Source organism: Vespa mandarinia, chromosome 2 (genome assembly GCF_050613455.1).
Source record: "Vespa mandarinia isolate Hongniang chromosome 2, ASM5061345v1, whole genome shotgun sequence".
In the NCBI taxonomy this organism is placed as follows: domain Eukaryota; kingdom Metazoa; phylum Arthropoda; class Insecta; order Hymenoptera; family Vespidae; genus Vespa; species Vespa mandarinia.
Window position 1 is genome coordinate 1,095,001 of NC_140811.1, and position 10,000 is coordinate 1,105,000.

At 30.2% G+C, this 10,000-nt stretch overlaps 3 protein-coding genes and 1 long non-coding RNA gene across 14 annotated transcripts in view; 3 read left to right on the top strand and 1 right to left on the bottom strand.

Annotated features, from left to right (window-relative positions):
- Positions 1 to 106, top strand: part of LOC118451471 (bromodomain adjacent to zinc finger domain protein 2B) — a 132,259-nt gene extending 132,153 nt beyond the window's left edge. Inside the window, exon 28 of the mRNA XM_085664619.1 lies at positions 1 to 106. This exon is cut by the window's left edge and continues 674 nt beyond it. The gene's annotated coding sequence lies outside the window, so the exon portion shown is untranslated.
- Positions 107 to 812: 706 nt separating this feature from the next.
- On the top strand, positions 813 to 3,334 carry LOC118451480 (NAD kinase 2, mitochondrial). Of its 3 annotated transcripts, none has more exons than XM_085664630.1 (7): positions 813 to 967; positions 1,423 to 1,720; positions 1,806 to 2,129; positions 2,207 to 2,288; positions 2,380 to 2,644; positions 2,775 to 3,009; positions 3,211 to 3,334. In XM_085664630.1, exons 1-6 carry the CDS (start codon positions 931 to 933, stop codon positions 3,005 to 3,007), a joined length of 1,239 nt encoding a protein of 412 aa, XP_085520756.1. In that variant the 5' UTR covers positions 813 to 930; the 3' UTR covers positions 3,008 to 3,009; positions 3,211 to 3,334. The 3 variants fall into 3 exon arrangements, with proteins under 3 accessions (XP_085520756.1, XP_085520757.1, XP_035743987.1); XM_085664631.1 differs by having other exon boundaries at positions 2,775 to 2,975; positions 3,211 to 3,326; XM_035888094.2 differs by lacking the exon at positions 3,211 to 3,334 and having other exon boundaries at positions 2,775 to 3,102.
- On the bottom strand, positions 2,454 to 4,967 carry LOC118451486 (uncharacterized). Of its 4 annotated transcripts, none has more exons than XR_014983786.1 (4): positions 4,883 to 4,967; positions 4,696 to 4,781; positions 4,468 to 4,561; positions 2,455 to 2,590 (listed from the first exon to the last, which is right to left on the bottom strand). It is a non-coding gene; the product is annotated as an uncharacterized LOC118451486 (long non-coding RNA). The 4 variants fall into 4 exon arrangements; XR_014983785.1 differs by having other exon boundaries at positions 4,859 to 4,966; XR_004841107.2 differs by lacking the exon at positions 4,468 to 4,561 and having other exon boundaries at positions 2,454 to 2,590.
- Positions 3,224 to 9,580, top strand: Start1 (Steroidogenic acute regulatory protein-like). Of its 6 annotated transcripts, XM_085664625.1 has the most exons (12): positions 4,571 to 4,785; positions 4,861 to 5,081; positions 5,233 to 5,513; positions 6,130 to 6,222; positions 6,437 to 6,514; positions 6,639 to 6,692; positions 6,778 to 6,910; positions 7,144 to 7,367; positions 8,278 to 8,433; positions 8,539 to 8,643; positions 8,732 to 8,907; positions 9,040 to 9,580. In XM_085664625.1, exons 2-12 carry the CDS (start codon positions 5,024 to 5,026, stop codon positions 9,245 to 9,247), a joined length of 1,566 nt encoding a protein of 521 aa, XP_085520751.1. In that variant the 5' UTR covers positions 4,571 to 4,785; positions 4,861 to 5,023; the 3' UTR covers positions 9,248 to 9,580. The 6 variants fall into 6 exon arrangements, with proteins under 6 accessions (XP_085520755.1, XP_085520754.1, XP_085520753.1 ...); XM_085664629.1 differs by lacking the exons at positions 4,571 to 4,785; positions 4,861 to 5,081 and adding an exon at positions 3,224 to 3,331; XM_085664628.1 differs by lacking the exons at positions 4,571 to 4,785; positions 4,861 to 5,081 and adding an exon at positions 3,538 to 3,979.
- The last annotated feature ends 420 nt before the right edge of the window (positions 9,581 to 10,000 follow it).

Genomic DNA, 10,000 nt, shown 5'->3' on the forward strand with positions numbered 1-10,000 from the left:
TTAACGTCGATCTTACGATATATTATAATAGTATAATGATAATTGACAATGGTAATAACAATAAAGATAAAACTGATATCGATATTGAAGCTGATATATATATATATATATATGATATATAATATGTGTATATATATATATATATACATATATATATATATAAAATAAAAAAAAAACGAAGAAAGCGCGCGCACGTGTAATGTTAGAAGCGCAAGAGTGAGATGGTAACACACAGAGAGAGAGAGAGAGAGAGAGAGAGAGAGAGAGAGAGAGAGAGAGAGAGTGAGAAAGAAAGAGAGGATGAGTGAACGCGAGATCAAATGCGTGCTTGTGTGTGTGTGCGTGAGAAAGAGAGAAAGAAAGAAAAAAAGAAAAAGAGAGAGAGAGAGAGAGATATGTATTGCGAGAGAACGACGACGGAGAGCCAGAAAGTGAGAGAAAGATCTAAGTTAGATGATTGTCTATAGTATAAACGAAGGCGTACGTTAGGTAGCCTCGATGCTATTTAAACAGACTTAATTAATGTATTGCAAATGAATTAATAAAGTGTAAGCGAAGCGTGTATCCGTACAGTTGGATCATTTATTTTCGTTAACGTTTACTTACTTAATACTTTTTAATCACTAAGAGAGATTACAGACGTAAAACATTTCTTCTTTAATAAGTTTATTAATAAATTTTTTTCAAAGCAATGAACGTGATAAATAAAGAAGAGGGTAAAATTAATTATAACTTCAATTTGATACGACGTAGTCGATCGTAAATATCGCGGGAAATACAAAATGCTTTTGATTCGTCAAGAATACGTGGTACATAAAATTACCGCCGTACGGCGCTTCCGTCATCTTTAAGAAATATTTCGACGTGAGCCTTCAATTGTTTTCGTTAAAATTCGCTTAAACGTCGCGAGCACGTCGATCGGCGTGTGCGATGACGGTTTTTGGTTGTCTTCGAGGTACAACCGTAGGTGAGATTTTCTTATTTTTCCTTTATTACGTCATTTTACTTTTTATTACGATATACATACGTAAGTATCTGTTAATTCAGAAATCAAAGACTGTGAAGTTCATCAGGGTTATTTCAAGATAATCGATAACGCCGGTTGATAATAGTTATCAATATCATATATATATATATATATATGTATATATATATGTATATATATGTATATATATATATATGCATATGTTATATGTACGTTAGTAACGTTTGTCAAATAAATCTTCGTTTCGCTTTATCAGATAGTACGACAAATATGGTTATGTTTGTATGCGTTCAAGATATTGCTTTAAAAAGGAAATATTTATTAGTCATCGAAATGAAATATTTCTTTGTTATATTTATAAACGTGTCGATCGATCATTGACGTGACATACACGTGCTTCGTAAGCACGTGAATGAAGTGTCGTTGCATCTTTCTAGGAACGTTGCAGATCCTTCAGTCTCAACCTAAGTGCATTGGTAAGACCTTAGGAATATTCTTACGAAATGCATCGAGCTTCGTTCCAAAGAGAGTTCTCATCGTTGCTAAATTGACACGATATCATTTTGAAAAATTACGTGAGCCCAATTTAAATGAAGAAGAATTTAAAAATAAATTGTTGGAGAGAGGCTCGGATTATGATTTATTATTCGATACATATCGTGCGACTAAAGATATTGAAAATGAGGTAGCGAAGGTACTTAACAAATTTAACATTGAATACAAAAAGGTCAATAGGTAAGTCGTATAGACTCTAAATAATCATAGAAATTCTATTAAATAATTTTGTTATTTTTTTGTTTTTTTTTTTTTTTTTTTTTAGGAGTAACATCAGCAGATCCGACGTTACTTGGGCTGATTTAGTTTTACCCATTGGCGGCGATGGTACTTTTCTCTTAGCTGCCAATTTAATATTCGATAACAAAACACCAATAATAGGCATTAATTCTTATCCACTCCATTCTGAGGGTTTCTTGATGTTGCCATCCTATTATACAAAGAATATATCACAAATTTTCGAATTATTAAAAGCAGGACAATACGATACACTCATGAGATCTAGAATTCGAACTACTTTGAAAGGAGAAGGAATTTGGAATCCACCTTTTCATATGCACGAAGAAAAGCATTTTTTTGGTGTGGAAAGGTATATAAAAGATATTAAAATATAATATATCTTTAATAGATTTCCTTTATCTTACACGTGGTATATTTCACCAACAGATTCTTTTCCAATGGGCAACTTAAACCGGCTAATTCGGATCAATTAAATGAAAGACAATTACCTTGGCTAGCATTAAATGAAGTGTGTTATTTTAATTTTATTCCAAATGTTACAAAGCTATTATCCGGAGACACGGATATATTTCATTTATTATACAAGTATCTTGTTACAGGCGTTCGTGGCCGAAGTGTTCGCAGCAAAGATGACCACTTTGTTAATCAAATTTGACGACGCAGAAAATTTCCATAGAATTAAAAGTTCTGGTATTTGCATAAGTACGGGCACAGGTTCGACTTCATGGTATAAGGCAATAAATGGTATTAGCCCACAGCTCGTCCGTCAAATATTTGATTTATTAGATAATCAAACGAATTATACAAACGCTGAAATAAATGAAATATGTTGCAAGTTTAATGATAGCTTACATTTTAATCCAGGTACGATAAAAAAATAGTTAGAGCAGAGGTAAATATGTATATATTGATTTTCTTTATTGTATCTTATGTGGTAAATTTTATATTTTCTTTCTTTTTTTTTTTTTTTTTTTTTTCTTTTCTTTTTTTTTAGAAGCACAAAATCTTTCTTATGCCATACGAGATATGAACATGACAAAGGTATTTCCTGTACCAAAGAGCTTGCAAAGATATAACTTTTGTAAAAAATTAACAGTAAAATCTTTGTGCTTCAATGGAGGATTGGTGTTAGATGGTGGTATCGCGGTACAGTTTAATTTAGGGACAACAGCAGAATTTGAGATCGATCCGGAAGGTGCACTGCGAAATATTATTCTTCCCATCTGATCGTATGTGATGATATATAAGAAAAAAAAAGATTCGACTATCAATCAAAATGCACGATCAGTGAATTCTAGAAAAAAAAAAAAAAAGAAAAATAACACACGATAATAATTACGGGATAGACGCGGGGAAAGACAGTTATACAAATTTTGTATGTAAGATAGCATTAATCGTATCTTTCATTACGGATATTTAATTTTTTACAGCAATTAAAAAATAATTCTCTCGCTTAATAATCTTAAGGAGAGTTAAAAAGGAGCTTGCATTTGATCTATTTTACGTCCGCATATTTCTTAAAAATGAGGACACCGACAGTAATTTAATCACGTATGTATAAATGTAAACATTTGTAAGAATATTAAATATATTTTCCTAAGATTTGTCTTTTGAGAGGAAAAAAAGAAAAAAGGAAAGAAACGAAAATATAAAAAAGAAAAAGGATAATTATACTTTTTATATAATATATTTTTACTGTCACGTAATATAAAGGAAATAATAGAAAATAAATGACAAGTAGAAAAAGAACATATAATAAAATAAAAAAAAAAAAAAAAAAAAAAAAGGAAGATAAGTAAAGAAATAAAAACGAAAGTATTCGGTCGAGATCGTTTACCTTCGTAAGTGTTCGTTCGGTCGCGACGCCTAGTGGTAACCACTTGAAGTAAATTTCTCATGAGGGACAATCGTTCTTCGTTACATCGCGACTGTACGACGCGTGTGTGTTTACTTTCACAACCATACACCATCCAAAGTGATTCTATGAAAAGTATTGGATTTCGTGAGATCGGCAAATTCGGATCGATCTTAGAAAGAAATAACGTTTTACGATGTGTGTGTCGAAAGTTTGCCGCGATAATTTTTCTCAACCGGATATATGAGGGTCCAGTGTGAAAGAAAAAAGGTAACGACGAGAATGACGATCGTGTGAACTTTTCTAAAGCATTTATAAACGAACAAGGAAAGATATCTTCGTTGGTATTAACGATTTTATATTATTTTATTCTATTTCATATTATTATTAAATCCTCTTTGAACACGTGTTTCGATTATTATTTAAGGACAACGGTAAAAAAGAAGAAAAGAAAAAGAAATAAAATTGCAAAATTTATACGATATAAATGAAATTATAAACGTTATTAAAGTCACTTGTATACACCTATAATTATCTATATTTTGAGGTTAGAACGCACTCACTTTTAGTGACAATTATTGTAATTAAAATATTTTGTAGGAATGTACTTCTTTGCAGCCATATTTTTCTATCGACATTCGATCGTTCAAGGATCGAACTATTCACTATTAAAAAAATCGTTTTCTTATCGAGATATTTTATAGGTGTATGCTAATTAACGATGACGTATTGTTTCGACGGTAGAAACAATGAAGAAGAAATTATTAAACGTTGTTGTATCGCGTTTATCAATAAAATCAACTGTTGCATTTTTTCTTTCTCTGATAAATACCTAATCAGTCCTCATATTGTCCTTAGTTTACATTTAAAGAATAGAATAATATGTTTTATCTTTTTTAGCCAAATTTATCCTTTATAGATTTAAACTGAAAAAGAGATGATAAGATTAAAGGTATAAAGTTCGAAATTTGTCGTCGAGCATATATTTTCAATGCATATAACAAAATATAATAAGAAAAGGAATGCGGTTACGATCGGATATAAAGTTATGTTTATTTACCTATCTAATCGACGTTCGAACTTTCACATGTTCTGTCGAAGTTGAAGAAGACATTGAAATCGTATGGACGCGTTTCTCGTTGTCCTCTACGTAATATCAGAGAAAATTATTTCAAAATTTTTGCCAAGCGCATATGTAAATTATATTAAAACTTTGTACATACAGTTTATAGGAGACATATACGTACGCATCGTTCGCATTTAGACATTCACACGTACAAAGACGTACAAAACATACGTACTACACACACACACGCACACGCACATACACGCAGAGAGAGAGAGAGAGAGAAAGAGAAAGAGATAGAAATAGAGACGTATCAACAAGAATGAAAAATTATACTATTGTCAAAGTGTCGTCGACTTATTACATTAAATTGAAAGATGGTATCTGATTCGTCGTATAACTTTGTTTATTAAAAATCCTTTATATGGGGTTTATATTTTGTTGAAGAAAAAAAAAAAAAAAGAAAAAAAAATAAATAAATAAATAAAAAAAGCTAAGAAATTAAAAGAATATATTGAACACGTTAAATAGGTCACCGTTGCATATTCCCAAGGAATTATCGCAGAATGGAAGAAGATGATAGACAAAATATAAGGAACGCGGTGGAGAACGTCCTAAGCGGTTCAATCAATTCCCAAAGAAGTTCTTACACGCAACAAAGTTTAACAAGAACGTCCGACATAGTCCTTAGCGAAGATTTAATAGCTGGTGCGAGACAAGACGGGAGGATGTCGAACGTTCGTCGTTTTTTTTGTCTCTTCGTAACCTTCGATCTTCTTTTGACCGTGCTCATGTGGCTAATTTGTACTATGGTGAGTTTTGTTTGGTTTCTTTTGAAAAAGCGCGGGAGATTTCTTTCTTTTTTTTTTTTTTTTGTTTTTTTTTTTTTTCGTTTTTTTTCGTTTTCATTCTCTTTATTCTTTTTATTTTATTTTTTTTTTCTTTCTTTCTTTCTTTCAATAAAATATAACGTTTCTTCTGTAAGTTCATTTGTATGTAAAATCATTTTATATTTTTATAATACAAAAGAACTTTAAGACGTTCGTTAAGATAATTCGCGCAAAATCATCTCGAGTTATATCGATCGAAAAAGTCGTCGAGCGTCAAAGGATTAAATCCACATAGTATTAAATAAAGACAAAATGAATAATACGTAGTTATATTTTTTAACGCATTATTTTTTGTTTTGAAAGTGAAGGAAAAAAATGAAAACAAAAAGAATAAGCAGTTTTCAAATTGTAATAAAGATCTACATACGATTGTATACTATATAGTAATTATATAAGTTTATGCACTTTACATGAGTATTTATTATACTCGTCAGACTGATCAACCACGTGCTTCTTTTTTTTTTTTTTTAAATGCAATTAACGTTATATAATATGTTAAATAATTTGACATTTTATTTATTACGTATTGTTCTTTCAGATAGCCGGGGAAAATCTCGAAACTGCTTTTATTAATCAGATTGTTCATTATCACATAAAGACGTCCCTCTTCGATATTGTGGTAAGAATAAGGGTTGGTTTTTTTTACTTTCTATTATTCTTTTTTTTTTTTTTTTCTTTTACCAGAAATAAAGAAAGGAAGATTAAAATAAAATAAAAAGAAGAAAAAAAAAAAGAAAAGTAGAGATAGAAACAGAAAAAAAGAAATTTGTTTTTATTTATACGAATGACATTTCTTTAATTTTCGCTAAGAAGAAAACAAAAATTTATCGATTTCGCATTTTCAGATGACAGCAATATGTAGGTTCACGGTGTTGTTGCTATTTTACGCATTGCTCCATTTAAATCATTGGATCATCGTAGCCGTAAGTATATAAATCTCATTTCGAATTGATATTTATATAAAAATTAATCTGGGAAATAAAATGTTATTTCGTTTTTTTTTTGTTTTTTTTTTTTTTGTTTTTTTTTTTCTTTTCTTTTTTATAGTTAACGACAGCTACGACCTGTGCCTTTTTACTTGCGAAAGTATTTCTTTTCGACGTAAGTCGCAAATCTTGCATATTTTGCTTGATATAACAAAATAAATGACCGACGAATGATATTACGCACGTTCGATCAATTTCAGTGGTTAGCTTGTAAACAGCCAGTTTTTCAAGTACTCTTGATACTGACTTCTTTCATTCTTTCTTGGGCGGAAGCTTGGTTCTTCGATTTCCGTGTGATACCTCAGGAAACACATGTTATAAATTGGATTCAAAGTAAGAGATAGATGGATAGATAGATAGAGAGATATATGTATATATGGAGAGAAAGAGAGAGAGAGAGAGAGAGAGAGAGAGAGAGAGAGAGAGAGAGAGAGAGAGAGAGAGAGAGAAATTTCTGTTTAATTTTTGGATATATCTAATTTATGGAAAAAAAAAAGAAAGAAAGGAAAAAAGAAGTGTTCAAGATACACATACATACCTAATCCTTTCGTTATCAAATTTTGTAGATATGTCAAACACGGAAAGAGCACCTCTCATTCAAGCCGATACTGTGGATCCACATCAGTATAGTTCGATTGAACCTTCGCGTACCTTTTACACGCCTGTGGATTCTCCAGCTCATTCCGATACCGAAGACGAATTCGTTAGAAGGCAGGATGCCATTAGAAGAATATCGAAGACAAATGAGATATTTATTCCTAAGCCATTACCAAAATTAACAATCGATAAGGTTTGTTTTCTATTTTCTCTTCAATGTTTTCTTCTTTCTTTATTTCTCTTTCGTTTTCAATTGTAAATACTTAACTTAATTACCTTAAAAATATTCTCGTTCGCTGTAGTTGATTATGAAACATGTTTCGAGCCCCTTTAATGGTGAACAAAGAAAACACTATGTGAGTAATTCCATTGATCGAGTATAAAAAGAGTATCAAAGTATCGAATCAAGTTTAGTTGACTGTGAAACTAATCTGGGATATATTGTGTAAAGTGCAATAATCGAATACCATTAATTATTTATTTGACATGTGAAATCTCATTTTTTTTTTTTTTTCTTTTCTTTTTTTCTTTTATTTTTTTCTCTTTTCTTTTTGGCGAATCCTTTTAATTAATAATTCTTTTTTTTTTTTCCGTATTATTATTTGAAATTGTTCTCTACGAATTTTAGAATTTTAACAATGAAATCTTTTATTCTTAACGCTTGTAACGTTAACTTCATTAAAAGTTTCTTCTTCGGCGATAACGGAGAAGAAAAATCCCCTATGGATTCCAAAGAGAATCGTATCGAAAAATCGTCGAACGAATCTACGGAATTATCTGTAAGTTTTTTTTGTTTTTCTTTCCTTTCTTTCTTTCTTTCTTTTTCTTTTTTTTTTCTTTCTTTCTTTCTTTTTTTTCATGCGCGGCATTATAATGCGATTACGAATAATTTTCCAAGTAATGAGATTCGATTATGATTCAGAATATGATTCTAAAGTATGAGCAAAGTACTGACCATTTGTGGAATATCCTTTGTATTATCGATTATCGTTTTCTATGATCTTATAGAATTTTAATTTATTTCTATGTACATAGGATCGATTACTTTACATTTATTTATTTATTTATTTATTTATTTATTTATATTTTTTTTTTCTTTTCAGATTGAGGAATACAAAATGACGGCTGAAACGTTATTAAAAAATTGTTATGAGCTATTAATGTCCAAAGAGTGGAAATTGGAAACCACAACGTCAAAGGGTGATGTTGTTTCATATATGCAAACCAATAGACCAGAAGGAAAAATAATGAAAATTACGGTAAGTGATACGATTTACACGCACAAGCATATTATTATATATATATATATATATATATATATATATATATATTTTTTTTATAAATAAATATTATTTCTCTGTTAGGGCATAGTAGATGCGCCTGCTAATATGCTCATCAATTGGTTATTCGATGGTGTCGAAGCAGCACCAACGTGGAATAAACTCGTAACCGAATCGATGAAATTGCAGGTAATTCTCAATTCGTGATATCTAATTTCAATTTAAATTGATTAGAAAAGGAGAATTAATATATATGATTGACATATTGCTTTTACAGCAAATTGACGAGAACACAGATATAGTTTATCAGGCGACAGGTCCTCAAGGCGGTGGACTGATTGGTGCACGAGATTTTATTATTTTGAGATATCGTAACATGTATGGTAATTATTATATCAGCAGTGGTATGTCGGTGACATTGAAATCATTTCCAAATCGTAAAAATGTTACCAGGTGAGCTACAAAAAAAATCGATAATCCATAAAATTCATTAAATTTCTTATATATTAATGAGATACGTGTTTTTTTGTTTTTCTGTTTCGTTGGTCTTTTTTTTTTTCTTTTTTTTTTTTTTTTTCTTCGAAGGGGTGAAAATGGCGTAAGCTGTTGGGCGGCCGAGGAATTAGCAGACGGCGATTCTAGCAAGTGCCGTTTCACTTGGATCCTTAATACCAATCTGAAGGGTTGGCTACCTCAAAAAGTTGTGGACAGATCGTTGTCCACAGCCTTAGTAGATTTTATGTCATATTTGAGAAAGTATTTGGACGAGTATCAGAGACACGCTAATACGTAAAATGTCACAAATTTGTGTGTCCTACCGAAGAAGAGTATATCATGACAATTATGTTATATGAACGAACGAAGGAATTATTAATCCATTCGTGTGTGTATGAAAACTTTGAAAAAAAGATCACAACGACATTACACTTTTTCGAGGTACATACAAAGATAGCCTTTCTACTATACGCTTTGAATTTTATTCTGAAATGAAATGAGATAGAAAAGAAAAAAAAAAAACAAAAGAAAAGAAAACCCCGAGAAAAAAAACCAAATAAATAAGGAATAAGCGATGTTCTATTTAAAAAAAAAAAAAAAAAAAAAAAGTGAGCAAGTTCAAAAGGAAAAAGGAATGATGGGAGTTCATGGAATATGGTGCCGAAGTGTCCTATTACAAAAACAAAAAAAATGAATATCTTTAGCGATATATTTTATTTTTTATTATTATTTTTGCTTCATCGATTCATCAAATTTTGCGTGTTTCATTGATAAGCCATACGATGCAGTAGGAAGAAGTTAATAATCGATAAGACAATATAACTTTTAAGCGACACTCATCGATAATGTAAATATATTGACATTTATATATAATTCCTTTTTGCTACCCTGTATCCTTTATTATTATTAGTATTATTATTATTATTAATATTATTATTATTATTATCATTATTATTATTATTATTATTGCTATTACTACTATTACTACCATACATATATATATATATATAAATATACATACATGTTTATTTTGGTCAAATAGGAATTTGAC